Source organism: Ursus maritimus, unplaced genomic scaffold (assembly GCF_017311325.1).
Source record: "Ursus maritimus isolate PB19 unplaced genomic scaffold, ASM1731132v1 scaffold_11, whole genome shotgun sequence".
Lineage (NCBI taxonomy): Eukaryota > Metazoa > Chordata > Mammalia > Carnivora > Ursidae > Ursus > Ursus maritimus.
The window spans coordinates 34,860,622-34,885,009 of NW_024423453.1; the positions used below are offsets into that span (position 1 = coordinate 34,860,622).

A 24,388-nucleotide genomic window follows, 5' to 3' on the forward strand; every position below is an offset into this window, starting at 1 on the left:
AAAGAAGCTGGAGAAGGGGTGACAAAGGCATCCAGATAAGGTCCCCCTGGTCCCGTCTGTGTGCTGTGAGGCCTTGCTTGTTGGCAGCGAGGCGGTGGGAGTTCTGGGTTGTGATTCAGCTGGAGAGTCCATCTTGGAAATCTCTAAAAAGCCGCGAAGGAGCGGCATTATTGGCCATTTGTATTCCACAGTTGCCCTGAGTGACCTCGGCTACTCATCCAGGCTATTCATGGTTCCCTAAGGCAGAGCTTTGTTCCCTGCTGTGTCAGGTGTGCTTAGATGGGGTCCTGATAGCCAGTGAGGAACTTGCTTTTTGATCACAAAGGATTATTTGTGGGCATCCCATAACCCCTTATTTTATTTAGGAAAACACAGGACCCATGTTCATGTTCTTTGTTTCACAAGTCATGCTGTTTGCCTCTTATTGCCATCTGGCTCGGAGCTTTCTAGAAGAACATATGTAAATTCTGAAATAGAAGATAGCTGTGATAACTGATGATTATTCTGCAACTAGGGGTTTTAAAACTAGTGATTATTTAAATAGGTAGAGAGAAGGTAGTCCTAACAGAGCACTTGAAGTCAGGAGAAATGAACAGTTGAAGTTAGTAAATTGGCTGTAATGAAAGTCAGTTGGTAAATTCCCGCGAGCCTATGGGTTTAATGGAAGAAGCTCTTTTTCTTTTTTTTTTTTTTTTTAAGATTTTATTTATTCATTTGACAGAGATAGAGACAGGCAGCGAAAGAGGGAACACAAGCAGGGGGAGTGGGGGAGGAAGAAGCAGGCTCCCAGCGGAGGAGACTGATGTGGGGCTTGATCCCAGGACCCCGGGATCACGCCCCGAGCCGAAGGCAGACGCTCAACGACTGAGCCACCCAGGCGCCCCAAGAAGCTCTTTTTCTTAAATCCTATGTAGCATTCAAAGGCCTTCCATCCACCAGTGAAACTCTGAAATGCAGAGGTCTTCGCAGAGTGGATTGTATGAAAGGGTGTTTATGTGCTCCTCTAATCGTTTTCAGAGAGACTGAGCCTGGCTAGGCAGACAGCTGCTGGAACTGGCAGCGAGTTCCCCTGGACCCTCACTGCAGTTGTACCAGATGATGCGTGGTAGTCCCTTTCAGAAGGTGTACACCCAGTCCAGTGTCTGTAGCAGCCATTTTCTGACGGGGAGGTTGAAATGGGCAATTCGATCTCAAGAATTTCACAGAATATGTTTTAAGTGTGTGTGTTTATTTAAGGAGAAAGAAATTGTTTTCTTTAAACTTTGTAGCTGATACGCCCCCACCTGCTTACCTGCCTCCCGAGGACCCCATGACCCAGGATGGCTCTCAGCCAATGGACACAAATATGATGGCACCTTCCCTGCCCTCAGAAATCAACAGAGGAGGTAAAATGCTTTGCTGTTTATTCCCTTTTTAGTGTCTAAAGTTTATCTGTCCAAATGCTACTTTCTCTCACAAATGTTTATTAGTCTATAAAAAGATAGCTATTGGAGAAAGAGCCCAATAAGAGAAGCTAGGTAGAATTTTTTGGATTACAAGTAAGTCTTTTCATATGAAGAACAAACACAGTGACTTAACCAAGGAAGGCCTAGGTATAATTGTGCAGTTGTCTGTTGAGAGCCCAATACTTAATAATTTTGAATCGGTGATAAAAGAATATTTTTAAGTGAAGGACAAAGGGGTGGTAAGAAACAATGAGCATAACATTACCGAAGTGGAGTTGTCACTGGAGATCTCCAGAATTAGAAGTTCATATAACAGGGCTTTCCAAAGGTTCTTTTGTTGTTAGGATAGCTATTCATAAATATCATGATTTTCCAGCCCTCATCCATATACAGCTGCAGCTGGAACAAACTAATAACATTTGTTTCTTTCTTTCTATATTTTTTCTAACCTTGTTACAGAAAGGGGCCGAGGCACAGGTTTTTCCTGTTCTCACCTGGAAGAACATGTGCAGAACCTCTAAGCAGGATGGAGCATTTCTTTCCCTTTGTGGTAGAGGGTGGGTGCATTTCCAGCCCTGTCGTACCGCCGGCAGTGACTGAGGGGAGAATGCCATCACTGTGCACTGGCCAGTGGAGTGGGCCCTCCCGAGCAGGGAACTCGGGTCAGTGAGTGCTGGGAGAATCCCTGAGCACCTTGGGAGGTCATGACCACGGTGTTGAAGAAAACTGTTCCCAAACAACCTCTCATGGAAGAAAGTGCTTCCCTGGTGCCACGTGGCATGGACCATTTCAATATGTATACATTTCATGCAAAGTGAAGTTACAGTGTAGTGTCATCACTCAGTGTGTCTCATTTCATTCTTACTACTTTTGATTAAAATGGGAGATACCTCAGACTTTGTCAGAGGTGCTTTCATTTTTTAAGTTCCTAAATTTTGACGGTAAACTCAAAGAACCTTTCTTAGATATGCAGTGTAATAAATTGGAATGTACACCTTTTTAATCCATAAAATATTTTTACATCTGTTTTATTGGCTCTGTATTTTATGGTTCCTCATAATCTCTTGAACAACCTCCCAAACATAATTATCAACCAAAAAATAAAAATGTTGGTGGGGGGGGGGAACAACTCCTGTCTCACATATCTTTGGAGTTTGTATTTCGGGAACAGGACAGCAGGAGAGGATGGGCACAGCACCACTGTCCGGCAAGGACCTTGTAGCTATTGTGGTTAAGCCTAAAATGTCTGATTTCAGGAAATAGGCCTTTAAAAATTGCTATAAATTTTTTCCTTTAAATAGCTTTTTGAAATTTCCCCATTAGAATAAGTTTACAGTTAATATCTTCATGAGGAAGGAATGTTGGCCGCTCTGTTATTGTTTTACCTTTGGTGGTTTTCCTAAAGCAGGAGTCAGCACACTGCAACCACAGACCAATTCAGCCTGCTGCCTGTTGTAAATAAATTTTTATGGGAGCACAGCTACGCCCATTACATATTATCTGTGGCAGCTTCGGCACTACGAGGGCGCAGTTGAATAGTTACAGTGGAGACCATAGGGCCCACAAAATCTTTCTGGTCTTTTACAGAGAAAAATGTGTCATCCTCCGACCTAAATGAATAGTATCTTGAACAATCCTGATAGCTTATTAAAGCCTTCTCTAATGATGTCGCAGCCTTCTTTTAATAAAGATTTGGCACTAGGTAAATCAGTAAAATTGTGCTCTTTGAAATACAGCAAATGGACCTGGGATAGTTGCTCAGCAGAGACGATAGCGTATGGAACAGCTAACGTATGCGTGGGTTTTTTAAATGATCGTTTTCTTTGTTTTCTTTACCGAATTCTAACGTTAAGTGCATTGTGATATCTGTGGAGGTTGATGTTAAGACAGAAGTACTGCTTCCTAAGCAGTTACCGCTTATGCCTCTAATGTGGATATTCTTGCTCTTTTTACGACTGTACACTCAGGACCTCATAAACCTCAGATCATTACGTATTGGCATACTGGGCATACATGGTTTGTATTCCTGGAATCTCTAAAGCAGCGGTGTAAGAGGTTTTACTACAGAAGGAACTTATCTTTAGAACCTTTTAGTTGCAAATGTTTAGAAGCATGTTCTGTTTGGAGATTTGTTAGTCTTAAGAGATTTGACTTAACAAGCTGCATCCTGTCAGTAAAGTTGGGTAATTTCCATTGTTGGCCCATTCTGGGAATGGAGAGACAAAACACACCTGCTCTGCATGACTTAAAGCAAATATAAGGAAGTTAGCATGAAATCTGGATGAGAGAGATATGATTCATTCTGTAAAAATGGCCAGCTGGCAAGATTTCTTCCTGCGTTTGAGGACCGGAGCCGAGCTGTGGCTGTGATAGTAGTTATTGGCAGCTGAATGTGAAGCAAGGGAACTTCTTATCAATAATTAGAAACTGATTTTCATTGCTTTGAAAAAGCCTAGGCCTACAAAGGCTTTGTTGAAAGTCACCCTTTTTCTGCCAGCACCTTTGGCACATTTCCTGTCCTCTATTGTGCTCTTCCCATTTGTTTTTCACTTGCCACTTGTATTTCTTTAGATGGGGAGCCAGCGTCTGTGGCGGGGGTGCCTTCCATTCTGGCCTATGACAGAGCAAGCGTACTGTGAGTGTTCAGCAAATGCTCTTGGTATGCTTGCTTCACCAGCGTTTTGCTGATCGTAATTGGAGAAAATTATTTTCCAATTAAAGGGGAATGTCACACTTAGTAAGGAGGGCCTGTTTTAGATGTCGGCGAGAAACCGCGTGCAGTATAATGGCACTTGCTTTTCCATATCTTCATTCCATGCTCCTGAGCCAACGTCACAGCAGTTTCAGGTTTTGAGAGCCTGAGGCACTAAGGCAGGTTGACTGTAGGCTTTTCTTTCTTAACAGATGTTCAGGCGGTTGCTTATGAGGAACCAAAACACTGGTGCTCTATTGTCTACTATGAGCTCAATAATCGTGTGGGCGAAGCGTTCCATGCCTCCTCCACGAGCGTGTTGGTGGATGGTTTCACCGATCCTTCCAACAATAAGAACCGTTTCTGCCTTGGGCTGCTCTCCAACGTTAACCGGAATTCCACTATTGAAAACACGAGGCGGCACATTGGAAAAGGTGAGTTTGCGCTTGAAGCCCTCTCAGATGTTTGTCCGCTGTGTCCCCGTCCCCCTAGACCTGGCTGAGTCGTTCCTGGAGCAGACGCGTGTGGCAAACACCAGGTAGTCAACACTGGCTCCAGTTCGTCAATATTTTCTCAGTTTCTATTATTGGGACGTTACTCGCTTTGCAGCCAGCAGCTCTTGTGGTGTGCCGCCTCCACGGAGTTGATGTTAATGAGCTGAAGTGGTGATTTGGGGAGCACTATTCTATGTCACGGGTTGCTGCAGAATTAAAGCAGCTGTTAGAAGGTGGCTTACAACCTAAAACTGAACGCAGGTTAAGACAAGTAAACCTAATGTGTTTCACGTGAGTACCATAACTCGCAGGGAAAAAGAAAGAACGAACCAATCCAGAATAACTTAGGAATATCGCGTTTGGCTCGCTCTCTTCAGTCTGGGCCCGCTCGGGTAGAGCACTTGCAAACGAACCCTGAACCTTGTTAGCAGACTTGATTATCGTGTAGCAGTGTAAATGAAACAGTCATGAAACTTTGAGACAGAAGATGAAGCACATGGTCGAGTGTGTGGATGCTGCTGAGCCTGGCTTTTCACTGTGGAATAAGAAACATACAGGTGTGGAGGAGGGCAAAAGAGAAACCCTATGGAGGCACCAGGGTGAAATGATGATTTAATAAGACGTGTACGTATGTGTGAACGTGGTGATGTGCTTGTGGCTCTGTGTGCGCGGGCATAGGTGGGTGTGCTCAAACGTGCACATAGCTTCTGATCTGTCTGCTGAAAGGGCCAACAGGCCAAGACGCCCGGGAGCGGTAAGCACATCTGGTGCGCGGCTCCCCGTTTCTAACACCCCTCCCCACTGAGCGGATCGGGGCGTCTCGGGGAAAGGGGTGACGCCACGTAGACAACGATGAGCCTGGAACATTTTGTTACACCAGACAGTGAAGAAACGCATAGGAAAATCATGGGGGCACGTCACAGAGCCAACTTGGAGGGGCTTCCCTGGCCAATTCTGGGACGGTTTGAGCACCAAGATAATTAAGGACAGCTGTGGATTTTAAACCACTGAAAAACCACAGTCATTTGTAAGTCCACGCCGATAATAAATAGATAAAGGAATGAATGGAGAAGGCTCGTTGGGAAATGTAGAGTGAGTGCTAGAGTTGGAAAGTCATCATTTTGCGGCCATCAGTCAGGAATCCTCAGTGGATGCTAAACAGAATTTTTTTCGAGAATCAGGATATTTGCATGGTCTCACAGTGTTTCCTCACAGACGGCCTATGAGTTATAAGGGAGAATAAAAATCCGTATTCTACAGTGGAGACATTGGACAGCATCTTGACTGGGAGATCAGAATTGTCACCACCAGTGAGAGACAGATGGATCTCCTACCCCACCAGACGTGGTGCCCCGGGAAGGAAGTAGCATCACTATGCAGAATTCCAGTCGAGAATCTCGTCAGCGGGGAAAGTTCGCACACACTCAAAATTCTATTAAAAAGGGTGAGGAGGAACTGTATTCTTCCAAAATATCAATGTCAGAAGACAAAGGTGTGAAAATGTTCCACATTGAAAGAGATTAAAGAGCTATGACAGCTGTGTAATAAGCTGACCCTGAACATGGTCTGTCCCAGAAAAGGGGAAAAAATACCACAGAGGACCTTACTGGGGTCAGCAAGCAGAGTTAGAACATGAGTGGTAGATTAGATAAGAGTATTATATCAATGTTACATGCACAGGCATTGCTAACTGCACTGTGGCTACATAAGAGAATATCCCTAGTCTTAGGAAATACACGCATACCTGTATATATATAAAGGTATCAAGCCATCTAAAATCCTGTGTCAGAATATACAGAGATACATGTATATATGTGTGGATGCGTATATATGAATGCATGTGAGGGTGTGTATGAAAGCATAGAGGGGAAGGAGGTGCAAATGACCAGACATATGGAATAAATTATCACAATAGATGAATCAGGATAGTGGTTTATATGAGTGTTCTTTATTCTGTTTTACTTGGCTGTTCTATAAGTTTGAAATTATTTCCATAGTAAACCTTTTTTCAAAATGACCTATAAAATTTAGAACAGTAGACCAAATTAAGTGGTTATTTAATAAATGTTTAAAAGGCATTTGAGATAAAAGTTCAACATGTGATCCTTAAAAAAAAAAAACAACTCCTATGACAGGAATTAATATGATGAAGGGGAAAAAAAACAAACCCTAAACTACACATTTGATGATAAAATGGTAGAACCTAGGTTCATAACATATAGATATATATGATCTGTAAACCCTGAAAATTGTGCATAAACACAATTTTGTGTACATTTGGGTTGGAGGGATATATTTTTCATTAAGTTCTAAAGTTGACCACTACCCCAAAGTACTAAAAAGCCATTGCACTCTGGAACATTTCTATTAAAAATTAGGAAGAGGGGCGCCAGGGTGACTCAGTTGGTTAAGCGTCTGATCTCAGAGGGTCTCGATCTGATCTTAGGGTCGTGAGTTCAAGCCTCATATTGGGCTCCATGCCAAGCGTGGAGCCTACTTAAAAAAAAAAAAAGGAAGAAAATAAGGATTCTGGGAATGCTGTTATTTAAAATTGTTTCAGATGCCTTGACTAGTGTATTCAAATGTGGAGTTACCGATAATGGAAATAAGCCAAAATTATCGTTATTGCAGATGCTGGGATTAACTAATTGATAATATTCTTGGGATAGATTCTTGAAGTGAAATTAGTAGGTCAAAAGCTCTTGACATATTATGCCAAACTACTCTCCAGAAAGCTTTTATTAATTTCTACTTGTACCATAAGTCTGTGTATGAGTGCCTTTCCATGTTAGTATTACTGACGTAAGTAATATTGACCATGGTAATATTTATGGTCATTGTGTTTATTCAAAAGTTTTGGTTGTTTATCTAGAAATTTTCAAAGAATTTATTTTTAGAAATTATATGCCAGTTTTCTTTAATCTGGCAATAATCAGTTAGAAAATATAGTGGAGGGGGGGCGCCTGGGTGGCTCAGTCGTTAAGCGTCTGCCTTCGGCTCAGGGCGTGATCCCGGCGTTGTGGGATCGAGCCCCACATCAGGCTCCTCTGCTGGAAGCCTGCTTCTTCCTCTCCCACTCCCCCTGCTTGTGTTTCTCTCTCGCTGGCTGTCTCTCTCTCTCTGCCAAATAAATAAATAAAATCTTTAAAAAAGAAAAAAAAGAAAATATAGTGGAGGGGACTCACATTTCCAATAGCAACAGATAATGTAATTTTTTGGAAATAATCTGAATCAGCAATATATGAGAATTATGTAAAGAAAACCAAATTCTGAGAGAAAGAAAATTGAGATACATAAATAAGCAGTCGGTGTTCCTTAAAGAGAAGGCTTAATATTCTGAGGCTATTTTAAGGATGTCTGTTCTTCCTAATTTCAGTTTATGGTTTAAAACAATCCATTCCAGAATCACAATGTGTTATTTTTTTTTTTGAAAGTTGGAAAATGTGTTCTGATATTACCTGGCAGGATAAACAAGTGAAAATAGCTAAATTTTTTAATGGACAAGTAAAGAAAAAATTCTTGATGTTAGGTTAATTAAATATTATGAAACTACAACTAAATCAGGGTGTAGACAAAATGGTAGAATAAGTTAAACTCAGACTATATTGCATTTCAAAATAAATGTATGTTAAGTGAAGCATAACAAATCAGTAGTCTTCTAGTGGTCCTGTAGTAACAACTTTATTAGCTTTTAGGTGAGGCTGTTGGGAGAAACCCTGACCTCATTTCATATATGCAAATAGATTAATGAATTGAATTTTTTTGTGATGGCAAGCTATTAAGAAACTAGAAGAAAATACATTTGATCAGAGAGGTAGATATTTTCTAAGCAATAGAAAAGATCACTAGAGATTTGACTACTCAAAGCTTTCAAACTTCTGTAGATTAAAAAAAATACAAAGGACTAATGGGGAAACAAGTAGGAAATAAATTATATCTTACACGTAGCTCATAAAAAAAACAATAAAAATAGTAGAACCCCAGTGGAATAAATAGGTAAGAAATAGGAACAGTAAGTTCATAAGAGAAACACAGACGGCTAATAAACATATGAGAGCATATCCAGTCTCACATGCAAATTAAAACAATATTGTTTTTCAGCTATAATGTATTTTAATTTATTTGTTGTTGTCTTAAGCTCAGTCAGTCCTGGCGCAGGCGAAACGAGAAAGGCACTCATACACTGCCGGTAGGGTGTAAATTGATACAAGCATTCTGGAAAGTCGTTTGGCAGAGTGAATCAAGGGCCTTCGATCCAGTGATTTAACTTCCAGGAATCTCTCCTAAGGATATTATCAAAACTTATCCAGAGACATTTATCCTGGCGTTGTTATAACAGAAAATTAGTATCAACACTATGGTCCAGTAATGGGAGAATCGCTCAAGTGAATTGTCGTGTCCATATAATCATGTTTGCAGAGAAAGTTTAATAATACTCAAAACCTGCAGTCCAGCGCGTCCAACTATTAACAGTTATTGCCTCTGTGTCACTAAACGTGATATTTTCTGCTTCTTTATATTTTGTTTTGCTTCCTAAATGTTCAAAAATGAAAATTCCTTGTTTTTATAATCAAGAAAAAAAGTAAACACACACACACTCTAAAATTGTTTTCTCTACATCAGGAAGGAAAATGAGCTTCTGTTCCAGCAGCTCTTTAATTGTTACAGAAGTCTTAGCCATTGTGTGTACATATAAACACAACACATAATTTTTCGGATTGGATTGGAGACAATAGTTTTAGCATCGGCTGAGGCATGCCGGAGTTACCTGCAAGGTAGATGGTTTAAATCCGCATGGGACGGGACTCCTCTTTGCTGCATGGCCTATAATAAAGTAATCTCCCTTAATAGTGTAGGGCTTTGTCAGAAAGCTCCCCCCCGCACACACACACTTTCCTTTTTTTAAAGGCTGGGTAGGATCAATTTCCTACACTCCTGGCATTCTACGATGTCACAGGAAGAAGTTCGGAGCAGATGGTAGTTCGGGGAGATCAGATTGCACACAGTATGAGATTATTTTTATAATTATTTTCCCCTGGACCATACCTCTTATAGCTCTCAGCACTACTTCCTCCACCTCTGGTTTTCTAGTTCTTTTACTTATCCTGACCTCCTTTCTTTGTTATATTATTTCCTAGAAACCTCTTAGACATACATGTTAACAAAAGAACGTCGTATGAACTAATACGGTTAACTAAGATTTTATCATGTGTGCAAGATTTGGAGAGTATCTAATCAGCCAGTTTAAATCCATGCAAATTTGTATATTGAAGATACACAGATGCTGTTCAGCTATGAAAAATGGTACTGAAGTCATTGCGTGCGTTGTCGTCCTACAGGAGTGCATCTCTACTATGTTGGTGGGGAAGTGTATGCCGAATGCCTCAGCGACAGCAGCATCTTCGTGCAAAGTCGGAACTGCAACTACCATCATGGATTTCACCCCACTACTGTTTGCAAGATCCCTAGTGGGTGTAGTCTGAAAATTTTTAATAACCAAGAATTCGCTCAGTTATTGGCACAGTCTGTGAACCACGGCTTCGAGACCGTCTATGAGCTCACTAAAATGTGCACTATCCGCATGAGCTTTGTAAAGGTGAGTGAGCTCCGATTCCTCTGGTTGGGGTTTGGCACCCTTCCTGCGCTTCCTCTCAATGTATAAATCTCCATCTTCTTGATACGTGTGCATAGAAGCCAACTTATTACCTAGGCATTTTTAACCTTTAGTTAGGATGTCAGTTAGTAGGAGATAATAATTAGAATTAAAGGCGTGTTTGTATTAAATGTCAACAGTGTAGGAGGCTTGAATAACTTTTTCCTGTTCGAATAAGCACTATTTTAACTACTGTAGTACCAGAAGAAAATGTTTTGTTATATATTTAACATATATAATTTAAATGCATGGTTTTCTTAAGAGATCAATTCAGCACACACCCCCCCCTTCCTTTTCATTCTGTGTTTTTAGTACCTTTTTGATGGTAACACTTGTTGCTTTTGTTTCAACAATAAACAAATGATCTTTTTGTAAATAAACATTCATCACACGGGGGTTTATTTTTGATTGGTCAGGGTTTTTTTTTTAATGGTTTCAGCAAAACCTCATCGTTGTCTTATAATTCAAAGATTAAGAAGACCCTAGCCCACAGATCAGTAGATGCCTTAGTTCTAAGATTATTGGTACGGTTGAGGATGGAGAAAGCTAAAGACATTGCTCGTGGTAATTGATCTCTTTTCTGACTTCTCTCCTGTCTCTTGAAATAAAAAGTTTTAAGATGTCATTGAAATGTAAAAAAATTAAATACCTGATTAGATTTCATGAGTTGTAACTTATTCTAGTGACTGACTCGTCTCTGAATTTTCATCCTCTGTTACCTTGAGAAACAGAACTAATTATATATTTGGGTGAGGCAATCCCCTTTTATGTCCTCTCTTCAGAAGCTCACCTAACTTGTTGTGGAACCTGTTTTGTAATGTGTGTGTTACAGAGGGTAATTTTGGAACCTGACTTCGTTAATCATCGTTTAGATCAAAGATACCTTTTCCTGAGTATCATTTTTTTCTTATTTCTTTGAATCATATTAGCAGATTTTGACTGTGTTCTCTTAATGTTTTCTCAAAACATTATTCACCAGTTCTTGGTGGCTGAGTCTGGTGCCTTTTTAGTATTAAAGGAGGTTTTTTTAACCTTTTAAAGAGGTTGACCAATATGCTATGAACCTATGAGACTATAAAGATCTTTCTCATCCACAGCTGACATTCACTGTTTAATTTTTGACTTTGCATTTTGGCTAAAATGAGTTTTAAAATGAGGACAGTAACTTGCCAGCAGTGCTTTTTGTTTGTTGTTTTTCTGGGATGGAGGAAAGAATACCTGTTAAGAGTCAAGAGACCCAGGTTCTAGGTTTTTTTTTTTTTTTTTTATGGATTAAAGATTTTTTTTTTCTTTTTAATAATGATTTTTTATTATATTATGTTTGTCACCATACAATACATCCCCAGTTTTCGATGTAAGGCTCGATGATTCATTAGTTGTGTATAACACCCAGTGCACCATGCAATATGTGCCCTCCTTACTACCCATCACCGGTCTATCCCATTCCCCCACCCCCCTCCCCCCTGTAACCCCCACTTTGTTTCTCATAGTCCATAGTCTCTCATGTTTCATTCCCCCTTCTGATTACCCCCCCTTTCTTTATCCCTTTCTTCCCCTGCTGATCATTCTAGTTCTTATGTTCCATAGATGAGAGAAATCATATGATAGTTGTCTTTCTCTGCTTGACTTATTTCACATAGCATTGTCTCCTCCAGTGCCGTCCATGTTGTAGCAAATGTTGAGAACTCGTTCTTTCTGATTGTTGAGTAATATTCCATTGTATATATGGACCACAACTTCTTGATCCCAGGTTCTAGTTTTAACTGCTGTTTTTACTGTGCGATTAAGGCATAGGGATCCTTTGCTGTCCTTACGATCGTCATCTTTAAAATGGGTGGATGGAGCTGGGAACTGTGGTAATCGTTACCGACATCCCTGGAGAGTCTACTATTGGTGAAGGACCACTCGAGAAGAATTTATGATTCTACTGCTCCATCTGGCTTTCTCCTCAAGCTCATTTCATATCGATTACCCAATTTTAATGGTTTTACTTTTATACATTTTTAATTATTTACTTTTACACAAGTAAAAACAAACTCTACGCTAATCAAAAGTGTTTATGATACAAGGATATGCATTAAAAATGTATTAGAGTTCATTCATTCCGCAAATATTTTCAGCACTATTCCAGAGAATTAATGCAAAGATGAAAAAGCACCTAATGTCTCTAGGTTCACAATGCTAATGGCCTAGTATATGTTTGATTATAAAATAATGTGATATGTACTGGAATGGAGGGTAATATAAGATATAATGAACATAGCTGGGAAGCTGGATTTAGAGTTAAGGGTAAACAAATTTTGTTTTAAAACTCCTGCTGACATGATAAAGGGCAGCTGCTTATACGTTTGCAACAAAAAAAAATGTGTAGTGTTTGTAGAGTATTGTTCTTTATTATCATAAGGATTGCGTATCTTGCCCTGTCACACTTAGCATCTTAGAGGAATGATATAGAACATTTTACTAACAATAATAGCCAATCTTGTGCTATTTTTGAAGACGATCATTTTGGACTTCGAAGCACACATTTTACAAATTATTTGCACAGTAAACGCCCCATATATCTGGAAAATCCAAGTCATTTCAGCTGAACAAATATCTTTAGGGTTTCCGCTTTGTGCCAATCACTCTTCTAGGTGTTTGAGATCAAAGATAAGTAAGATCTGGTCCCTGCCTTCAAAGAACCTACTATCTAAAGGAGGAAACATGCACACAAACCTTTAAATTAAGGTTAGCAATGTACTGATGGACAAATGCATGGATGGGTATACTTATGCAGTTCGTGTATCACAACTTTTTCCTGAAAGTTCTGAAATTGATACGTAGTTCTTGAAATTCCTGGAGTAGGTAGGTGTCAGATATAAATAGAACCTAGCCTTCTCCGACGTTCCTCACGAAGCAAGAGTTTATCATCACATCTTTATATTCCATTGCCCACCACACCAGTGAGTTTTTTGATCTTTGCAATTGCACGATTACCTTTCTCTTTAGCAACGTTAGTGTCCCAGTTCAGTACTACTGAAGATGTCCGGCAGACTACCTTCTTGTACGAATGTGTAACGGAATCTCTTGATTCAAAGCAATGATTAGGTGTCAGTAATCGCTTTTTGGATATGTATGTGCTTCTGCCAGTTTGCTTCGAGACTGAAAGATCAAGAGCTCTTGTGTTGATAGGAGGACCATCAGTGACTGAGTGGGCAAGAAGCAGAATGTCAGTTTGTCTAACATAACATTTTCCTTCTTTTCTTGGTGATAAAATGAGAATTTAATACCTGTTACAATACTATCAGTAATATAGTGGGCAATGAAAATGAAAATTAAAAAGTGCCTTCGTTAAAACAGCCTTATAATGTATTTTGAAACTTCCATTCCCCAAGACCAGAACTTCTGAAGCAGGAATGTGCAGAGGGACTTTAGGGAGCCTTGAACGCACCCACCCCCGAAACTGCCTGCCAGATTGTGTGTGTGTGTGTGTGTGTGTGTGTGTGTGTGTGTACGCACGCGCACAAGCATCCATGTCTTTAATCAGCATGTCTGGTTATGAGAACTCTTCTTACTTAAAAGTTTAACCTCAGAGTTCAGCAAGTTAAATGACCTGCCGTGTGTCTTCTAGGGTTGGGGAGCAGAATACCACCGCCAGGATGTTACTAGCACCCCCTGCTGGATTGAGATCCACCTGCATGGCCCCCTCCAGTGGCTGGATAAAGTTCTTACTCAGATGGGTTCACCTCACAATCCTATTTCATCTGTGTCTTAAACGGCCTTAGGCTTCTGCCTCTTGAAAACTATTGAGCCTTGCATGTACTTGAAGGATGGATGAGTCAGACATGATCGAGAACTGACAAAGGAGCCTTGATAATACTTGACCTCTGTGACCAACTGTTGGATTCAGAAATAAAAAAACCTTGGTAACATACTGTCGATATCAAGAACCTGTTTAGTTTACATTGTGACGTTCTATGGCAAAATCAACTAAAATGCATACTTTTAGCAGGACTTCATGTATAGTTAAAGGAGAGATGGCCAAGCCAGGGACAAATTATCTATTGGAGAAATGGTCCTAAGAGATTCTTTTGTGTTTGGCACTTTAAGGTCATCGTTTGGCAAAAGTTAAGCATTAATAGTCTCTCTGAAGTGTGTTTTTATCAGGTTTAGAACCCATGTTGAGTCTTCTTTTCATGGGTTTCCATAATATTTTAAAACTATTTGTTCAGTAACGGTTTTTGTTTTTTAAGTAAAGTTTAATCCTGATGATATACATAGTAATCTTTCTAAAATTGTATGCTGACCATACTGCTGTCAGAATAATGTTAGGCATATGCTCTTTGCTAAATATATATGTACAGAATATTTGGAAGTTAAGAATTGATTAGACTAGTGGATTTAGGAGTATTTGAGGGGGTTGGGGGAGAGGGAAATGACAACTGCAAATGTAGAATATACTGTAAAGAGTCAGTTTGTTGCTTTCAAGAAACAAACTGATGTCTGAATTTTGCTGTGTTTCAATTTTTTAGAGATTTTATCCTACTTCTTTTTTTTTTTTTCCTCCGTATCTTCTATCCCTTCCTCTCCAAAAAGCAGTTATGCAGCTGGTTAATCCATGTAACTGAGAGCAAATGAGTAGTTCCTGCCACTCTGAAACCGACTGCCTGTATGTTTCAGTACCAGCTGTACGGAGTGCTTGATGTAGTAAGCAGTCTCTGTGGAGTTTACCGAAATAGGCTTTAATTTTCAAGTGAATTGTTTGCCAAACCTAGTAACTGTTAAATATTTGGAGGATTTAAAGAACATCCCTGTTTAAATCCATTTCAAACTTTTTAAATTTTTTTGTACTATGTTTGGTTTTATTTTTCTTCTGCTAATCTTTTATATTCACTTACGCTCTCGTACATTGAGTACTTTTATTCCAAAACTAGTGGGTTTTCTCTACTGGAAATTTTAAATAAACCTGTCATTATTGCTTACTTTGATTAAAACTTTGTTGTTTCCTTCCTGAATTCACACACTAGATTTTAGAAATAATAAGATTCACTACTCTTTTGAGAGATTTTTCTCAAATATTCCTTGCCAAATGTAACAAACTAAATTACTAACACAGAGACAGGGAAACTGAATCGTGAAGAGAGCAGAGTCCCCTTAAGTCACAAAAGAAAGGACACATGGAGCTTTGGAAATTAAGAAACAACCAGCAGAATTTGGCATTTTAGACCTAAGTGTATGAACTTGTTGATGTGAGGATTTGCCGCACCAGCAGTTATTGACGGACAGCACTCAGCCAGCCAAAGGGCCCAATACCTAAACCTCACCCAAGAACACAGGTGTAATATGGGAAAGGAGTGAGAACTAAAACCGCCACAAGACGGCCCCCTTGCCCATCTGCTTCCTGCCAGACCTGAGGAGACTTAAGAGTCTTCCCGGCCAAAATAATGCCACCCTTTCTCCTTTTCCCCAAAGGGTGACCACGCAGAAACTTCTACTGTATCTTGCTGTCTCCAAAAACACCATGGTGCAAGTGGAGAAAGCCCTAGAGAGAATACCTATATTATAACACATGTTTATGCATGTCTGCTGGGTCACTTAACTTTCCTGAACCTCTGATTCCTTACCTGTAAAAAGGAGATGATGTTGTTGTCCCATCACAAAGTCGAGGTGAAGCTCTGTTAGAAAAGTGTGAAAATACCTTGAAAACCGTAGTTGCCAGGCAAGTACAGGCATCACTATTTTCTTAAACCCTCCCCTGTACTCTGTTTTCTCATTTCCCCGCTAGGTCATTCCTCACACGGGTGACCTGGATTGATGATGGTGATTTGTGTGATATCATAAGAGAAGATTAATAAAGCTATTGAGCTTCAACAAGGAAGTATCACTGAAAATTATCTGGCAATAAAGAGCACGGATCCGGATTTCTCACCCTATTCCTAGCGGACAGCTATTTTCCGCTTTCCCCAAGTTGCCACAGCTGCCTGCTGGTACATTATGCAAATCGTTAACTGGGGGTAGCACACTGGAGACCGCGTGGAAGGCTGACCAGATCAAACTCCAAAATAATCCAGGAGATTGAAACCTACTGGAATTGGAGGCCCCAGGAATCTGCAGCATGGTATATAAACCAGCCCTTCACACTTGAGTGCAATTATTTGTATTTTTGGTAAAATCTTGGTGAGGGTCATTGTCGTGAGCCATAGGAGGCTAATGAGTCACCTGGGAGTTTCTAATTAAAGGAATGAAAACATCAGAGCAACTATTTGTTTGGATTACTCCAAACTAGTTCAAACAAGAAGAAAGCAATGTGAACTGTTTTATACTAGACATATTTCTGCCACTAAGAAACCATTAACGGGGGTGATTAGAAGTGGAGGCCCTGGCCCTACCACCTCCCTCCATCTTTTAATGGTTTTTGAACTCCAGCAAGTTTCCTAACTTTGCTGCACCTGCTTCATCATCTGTAAAATCGAGGTCACAAAGCCTGTCTCATGGAGTTACCATGGAAATTAGACAAATACATGCAAAGCACTTAGAATTTTCTCTAAAGAGATTAATATGACCAATTAACTGTCTGGAAGCTAATCAGAGGGGAGTGCAACAAACATTGGATGAAGACTCCTTACCTTTAAAATAATAAGCACAGTGGGAAATCCTGACCTCAAGGAGTTTATAATCTAGTGAGAGAAACCCAAAGGGAGCACGCTAGCAATCTGTGAGTCCCTTCCACACCGGGCACCTTGCAGGGCGTTTCCACACATTGTATCCTCCTCCTAAGAACGTAAGAGATGATACTCTCCTCAACATCATTTTTCTTACAAATGAGGAAACTAACTCAGAAGTAAGTGACTTGTCTAAAGTCACTTAGCTAGTTAGCATTCAGGTCTGACTTAAAAATGTAGAGGTTGGGTCGCCTGGGTGGCTCAGTCATTAAGCGTCTGCCTTCGGCTCAGGGCGTGATCCTGGCGTTCTCGATCGAGCTCCTCCGCTGGGAGCCTGCTTCTTCCTCTCCCACTCCCCCTGCTTGTGTTCCCTCTCTCGCTGGCTGTCTCTCTGTCAAATAAATAAAATCTTAAAAAAAAAAATGTAGAGTTAATTCCTTAAAAAAAAAGTCATGTTCATACTGTATTGCTGAAACCACATATTCTTTTTTTTTTAATGTTTTTTTATTATATTATGTTAGTCACCATACAGTACATCCCTGGTGAAACCACATATTCTTGCAGGCTGACAAAAGCTCAAACTCCATGAAGCCAAAGAGGGGATTATCCATAAAGATTCTGGTAGAGTTATATCCCTTTCTCTTGTTAGTTTGCAGATCTCTAAACTTACTATAAAATAAGCAGAATGAAAAGCACAGAGGAGCACAAAGGAAAGAAGATACAGTTCAGACTTGGGTGAGTAGAGATCAATAAAGGCTTTACGGAGGAAGTGGTATTTAGGGTTGAGCTTTGAAGGATGGGAAGCATTTTGATAATTGGAGAAGCTTCTGGGCGAGGAACAATCTAAGTAAAAGTGTGTGTGACAGATACCTGTGGCTTGGGACACTCCAGCATCTGCCCACCAGTTTCCCAAGACCTGACTCCAGCCCACAGGGTTTCTGTGGGATTTATCAGACAGTCCCTCTGGCCACTGTTCGATGGTCTAGGTAGGGACCTCTTTCTTTCGGAGTTCTGGGACTGGAAGCTACAGTTCTGGCTGAAGCTACAGTAAACCTTGGGATTGGCCCTATAACGGCTGTAGCTATATGGGCTAGAGATGAAAAAGTAAGGGCATCCAGGTTGCAGGGTAAAGGACTTACCAAGCATTCCCACATTCCTGCTTTTGGTTTTCCTGGGACACCAGAATCTTTATGGATAATCCCCTCTTTGGCTCCATGGAGTTTGAGTTTTTGTCAGCCTGCAAGAGTATGTGGTTTAAGCAATACAGTATGAACATACTTGACTTTTGTAAAAATCATTTCTGCGGCACCTGGCTGGCTCAGTCGGTGAAGCATCTGCCTTCAGCTCAGGTCATGATCCCAGGGTCCAGGGCTCCCTCTGCCTGCTGCTCCCACTGCTTGGGCCTGCTCTCTCTCTCAAATAAATGAAATCTTTAAAAAAAAAAAAAAAAGCATTTCTGTAGATAATTTTCTTTTAACCAAAACAATAGTTGTTCACTAAAGATTTTAAAAGTCTAAGACAAAAAGAAACTCAAAGTCACCTGCACTAACCGTTAGTAATTAAATTAGTTTATCCTTGAACCAGGTGGTTGTGACAAGCTGGCATAGAGATACTCAGCATGCTATAGGAAATTCAGGGCTAAAGGTTAGTCCTATTAGCGCAGAGATGATGATTGGCCCCGTTTGTTAAGCAGTTACTGGCACGAACCCTGTGCCAGCCATTGTGCTGACTGATAAAAGTGAATAAATCCTCAGCCCCGCCTGAGGAGCCTGCACTCTGAAGAGAAAGCGAGACGAGCGAACAGACAATAACACTGTGCTGTGTCAGCAAAGGACACAGAAGGGAACATAAACTGGACCAGAAGAGTCAGGGAGGACTTCTCAGAGGGGATGGTGCCAAATGCCTTGCAAAGTACTGTCCCAGATTTAGATCTCATAACTCTGAGGTTTCACCCAACACAGAAGATGAGCTGCTGGCCTCAATGTTCAGAGATTTCTTCGTTACAAATACATGTCTTCTTTTTCTGGGAGAATTAGGATTGTAGGCAGTTTACTGAGAAGCCAATTTTTTTTTTAAGTCTGTTGACTATGTCATTTTATGATTCTTATAATTCTTAAGTGGTTTTTAAGGCAGTGGTCCCCAAGGATGGTGCTGTAGGCAATTGTCAGGCCTGCAGTTTCCGAGCACTGGAACTGAAAACCTCTCCACAGCAGATTTGGAAGCTCAGTGCTAGCAACTAAGAAACCATCGTACATTCTCGTCGAGATGCAATATGCTATTTCAAAGGCAGGGCCCTGTTACATTTAAAAGCTTGGAAACGACTTCTTTAAGGAAGACTTTGTGAAAAGCTGATAATTTGTAAACCAACCCCCCATCCAAAAACAAGTAAATCAAAGTAACACAGCCTTCTTTGTCCCTAAACACAGAGTAAGTGTGAAAAAGGTTAAAAGAAAAGAAGGAGCGCCTGGGTGGCTCTGTCGATGAGGTGGGCGTCTGACTCTTGATTTCAGCTCAGGTCATGATCTCCGGGTCCCGAGGTGGAGTCCAGAGTCGGGCTCTGTGCTCAGTGGGGTCTGCTGGAGAGTCTTCCTCTGCCTCTGCCCCTCCCACCGACTCTCTCTTAAGAGAAAAAAAAGAAAAAAAATTAAATTGAGCTGCTGTATTCTTTAGGACTAGATACCTTGTGAGAACATGAGAGAAATGTTTCTTTCTTCCCTTGGTCTTGGGTCAGATGGAGACTAGAGAATAGCTTCACATCCAGCATGTTTCCATCCCGTGGACTTACAGTGATGTTGCAGGTGGGATAAACAGTCTGGGCACATGAGTCATTATAGACTTATTTTTTAATGCTGACTCCGTCACTTTCCAGCTGTGTCATCTCAGGCAAGTGAATTAATGTACGAGCTTCCGTCTCATTATCCGTAAGTGGAAAATGAATAGTCACGCTCTCATAGGTCATGTGATGGTGTGATGTGCACTAAATACTTGGCGCAGAGCCAGGCACACAGTGAGCACTTAATAGTGGCTTGAGCGCAGTGGTGATGATGACCTAGAGGGCTTCGTAAATACAAGTCTAACGAACTCTTGAGTGTTCTCAGTATCTTTCAGATATGGTAGATGATTTGAAACCCAGCAAGAATTTTTTAAATCCCCACAACAATAATAAGCATTAGAGTAAAGGGAAAAAAAGTGTATAGCCCAGTGTATAGCACAGCTGATGGTCATAAAACATAAATCTTGTCCACTTTCCCCTGCTGCTTCTGACAAGAATCCCACCTATGGATTCTTGAATGAAGAATCTTGATGTGACATTAGTGCCAGTTTTATTCTATTTACTGAATAACTGTGTTTTCAGAGTACTTATAAATACTGATTTACATGACTCCCGACACCAACCCTAATTTACAGACTAGCTGCTCGTTAGGCCACCTCTTACCCTTGTGTTTGCCAATATTAAAATAATTTATTTTTTCCCCATTCCGTCCTGGCAGTATTTGCCAAACCTGATCACAGAACCGTACCCGCCCCCACCCGTCCTAGAGTGTCCCTAACCCCAAAGGAGTCAAGTTACTCTTCGGTTCTTACCCAGAGTCGGCTCCGTCTGCTCAAAGACAACCCTGCTGGAAATTCACATCCAGTGGCTGCCTCTCCCACAACCTTAGCCATTCGTTTTCTGTGTTGTTCCAACATTCCAAATTCTTGTTTATCCCTTTGTAGGCAAGGATTTATTTTGGTAGTGAAATCGTGTCTCTTCTGGTCAAGACAGGGAAGGCTTCTAGTCTACTTCTGGAAGTGCGTGATTCCTAACTCGGTGAACAGGCAGCCACTCTGCCCTGGGTGTCTGCCTAAATCCACAGCAGAGTCTACCAGTTACCAGTCCTCAGTCCTAACCCGCTTGCATCTAAAAAAATCCATTAACTCATGTCCCTACCAATTTTTCTACTCCACCCCCTCACTCGCCTACATATATTTAGAAATTGGAATTAGCATAGGGCCTTTTGAGAGGAAGAAGACAAGATAAACCAATTTAACCTTTATAGGATACGTAATTCTACTTAAACGTAAGGCATTAACTGTAACACCACTAAGAAATGTCTCTAAAGCTAATCCCCCTGTGACAGTAAAACCCTTTAAAATTTGAATCGTTGAGACACCAATCCCAATGGGTTGTGACACTGAGCTACCTGTAAAACGGGCGGAGGGTCCCTATATACGTTCCGGACTGGAGCTTCTGTCTTCTGGGAGACTGGGAGCGGGAGGAAGTCAGGGAGAGAGAAAAGGTCCGAGTCAGAGGTCTGCATCCACACCCTGCCCCCTGGTGACGTCTGGTGATCTCTGCGAAGTTCTCCAATTCTTTGGGCCTAAATTTCTCTCCGTGAAATGGGAGGCATACCCATCAGGAATGTCGTGAAGAGGAGGGACGGTAATGTAAAGTCGGCTTGTCCTGTTACCTGAGTTTGTGCCCAGAAAACAAGACATGTCTTTGTTATGTTTGGTTAGGCTTCCAGGATGATTTATTTTTTTAACCTACATATGTCTATCTGAAAGTTCACTGTAGCTGCCTTCAAATTCAGAAACATTAAGTTGTATGGTATGGGGGGCACCTGGGTGGCTCAGTCTGTTAAGCATCTGCCTTCAGCTCAGGTCATGATTTCAGAGTCGTGAGATCAAGACCCACATCAGGCTCCCTGCGCGGTCAGTGGGGAGTCTGCTTCTCTCTCTCTCTCTCTCTCTCCAAAATAAATAAATAAATCTTAAAAAAATAAAGTCGTATGGTAAGAAAGCTGTGAAAAAGAAAGATTTTTTAAATTTAGAAAATAGAATCTATCAAATTCCCTTAGAAAATATAAAAGTAATTTTTAAGCTGAAAAATCTCAGTGCCTATGCTGTAGGGGACCAATAAATATTGATTAATAGACTTCATCTATAGTTTTTCATGAGAACACAAGCACAAGTTCTCCCTTATGTAGACTGCCCTTGATCCAAACATTAATTACTACTTTTGTATTGAAAGATTGTTAGGATAATCATACTCTATGCATTGGGAAATAATTTGAAATTCATGAAGAAGTACATCTTCATGCTTTGATAAATGAGTATAATTAGTTCCAAAATTTTTGTTCATAAGCTAAAACTGGTGTCATTAATCATTAAATATTCCCATTAAAATTAATGTAAAAACTACAGTGTTTCTCTTAATGGAATAATTAATAGAGTAGAGGCCTCATTTAATGGTGTTGGTGGGCCCCAAAGCTCTGTCCTGGCTGTCCTCTCCTTCATACACCCATTCTCCCAAGGTGATCTCCTCTACTCTCCAATCCCTTGGCTTGGGTTGCCTTCTGTATACCATTGACTCACAGATGTGTCTCCAGCCAGGGCATCCCCTGGGAGCTCAGACATCTAACTGCCTGCTTGACATCTCCACATGGTGTCATCTCAAATTTAACATGGCCAAAACTGAACTCATGATCCCATGCCACTCCCCCGTGCTCTTCCCCTTCTTGGTAAAGACCGCCATTATTCATCCAGTTGCTAAAGCCAAAAATCTTTTCTCATCCCACATCTGTTCCATCAGTAGATCCCTTGCCTTTACCCTCGAAACACATCTTTAATCTGTCCATTTCTTTCCACCTCTGCTCCTTCCGTCCTAGCCTAAGGCGCTATCATCTCTTGCCTCTACTACAACTATCACTTTCCAGCTGGTCTCCTTAGCATCAGTCCTTCTCTTGCTACAATTGATTCACCACATGGCATCCAGGGAAATACTTTAAAAATGCAAATCATTTTATGTTACTTCCTAGCACAAAACCTTTCATTGAGTTCCCATAGGTGCGTAGAATTAAATCCAAACTCCCTCCTAGCTCTCATTGCTAGGGAGTGATTAGAGTTTGATGGGAGCATTGGGATTGTCTTAGTGTTTGAGGGGGGTGCTGCAACTGGCATTTAGTGCGCAGGGTGAGGGATGCTAGATACCCTACAGTTGCAGGATGGGCCTTCCTTCTGCCTGTTGATCAGTATCTGAGCCTGGATCCAAACTCGATACTATATGTTAAATGCAAAGTAGAAAAGATGCTGTGTTCTGTTCTAAATTTTCTCCAGAACTGTTCCCCATTTCAGAAAATCACCTCACTGCTGAAGAAGCCACTGGCTGTGTTTGAGTTACTATTGCAACATCCCTTCACATGCACATTGGTTCTGCCCACCTGGGCCCTTATGCGCTTGCGTATGTCTTCTAGCAGAGCCGTGCCTAAGCATTTACATGTTGAAATACAGAGTACTTTACTATAAATCGCTTTTTAAAAAATTACTCCTTTAACAAGAAGTAATGGCTGATTGATGATACCAGTCTGGGCTGAGGAGCAAAAATTTTGGACTAATTATATTCATCTGTTGAGAAATGAGATGGGGGAACTTCTATATGAAGCATAAATTATTTCCCAATGCATAGACTATGGTTGTCATAACAATCTTCTAACAAAATAAACAATAATCAACACGGGCCATGTAGGAGACGTCTTACTCTTCTCACGGGAAAAACTGCAGATGAGGTCCATCAATTTATTGGCCACCTACAAATTAGGGGCAGGAATTTATGGTTTGATACCTTTTTTATGTTTCCTAGGGGAGTTAGATAGCTTTTGTCTTCTTAATATGTGGTTAAATTTTAAAACAGTGAAGGTGAAATTAACATATGTGGGAATTTTATTTCGAGCAGTAGGAGGAGCACTACAATTCTTTTTAAAGAGACAGTGGGTCTCTGGTTTGAGATTCAGTGTCCTGTATGCTCTGGTTCTGAAGTACCTTTCCTACCTGGCTTCATCCCAGCCCAATCCAAATTCTCAAACATACCACGTTCATTCCCCCCTGAGCACCTCAGCACCAGCCACTGACTCCCCCTTCCTCCAGGGCTCCTTTCCCTGCTGTTTGCACGATGGCTCCTCCTTGAGTATTACTTCCTTCGGTCCTTGCTGACTTCTCTGGCAGTAGAGGCCCAAGGCACTCTCCATCACATCACCAGTGGTCACCACCTGCTCATGGATCTTCTCTGTCTTATAAAACAGAACACAGAACATTGCCTGAGAATATAGTAGGGGCCCAGTTAATGTGTGTGGAATTAAAGAATGAATAATGTGAGGCAAGGTAAAGCATCTTGGTGGTAACATACAAATAGCCTTCATAGTTCTATAACATACAAAACTGTAAATGCTTGCATTATGGAATAAAATGTTAAGACATTTGAACCAATATGGTGGCATCAATGGCACCCATACTCACCATTTCGGAGACTACAAATTAGAGCTAACTGAACGTGCATTCACAATAGATTTGCAAGCTCTTTTTTCCCAATTAGGTGTGGCATTTCTTCATTAAAATATATTTGTGGTCACATATGCAGGGTATAAAAGCTCATATAAATGATTTCTTATTCAACCTGGGGTTAAAAACAAAATCAAAATGGA

The 24,388-nt window shown here is 40.8% G+C and overlaps 1 protein-coding gene across 2 annotated transcripts in view; it reads left to right on the forward strand.

Moving 5' to 3' along the window:
• The window catches only part of SMAD1 (SMAD family member 1), a 74,802-nt gene extending 59,554 nt beyond the window's left edge, over positions 1-15,248 (forward strand). For both annotated transcript variants that reach the window (XM_040626343.1, XM_008685444.2), the window contains exons 4-7: positions 1,269-1,385; positions 4,350-4,571; positions 9,971-10,227; positions 13,898-15,248. In XM_040626343.1, the coding sequence (XP_040482277.1) occupies positions 1,269-1,385; positions 4,350-4,571; positions 9,971-10,227; positions 13,898-14,041 (740 nt within the window). In that variant the 3' untranslated portion in view covers positions 14,042-15,248. The remainder of the gene's footprint in view (positions 1-1,268; positions 1,386-4,349; positions 4,572-9,970; positions 10,228-13,897) is intronic.
• Positions 15,249-24,388: the final 9,140 nt, after the last annotated feature.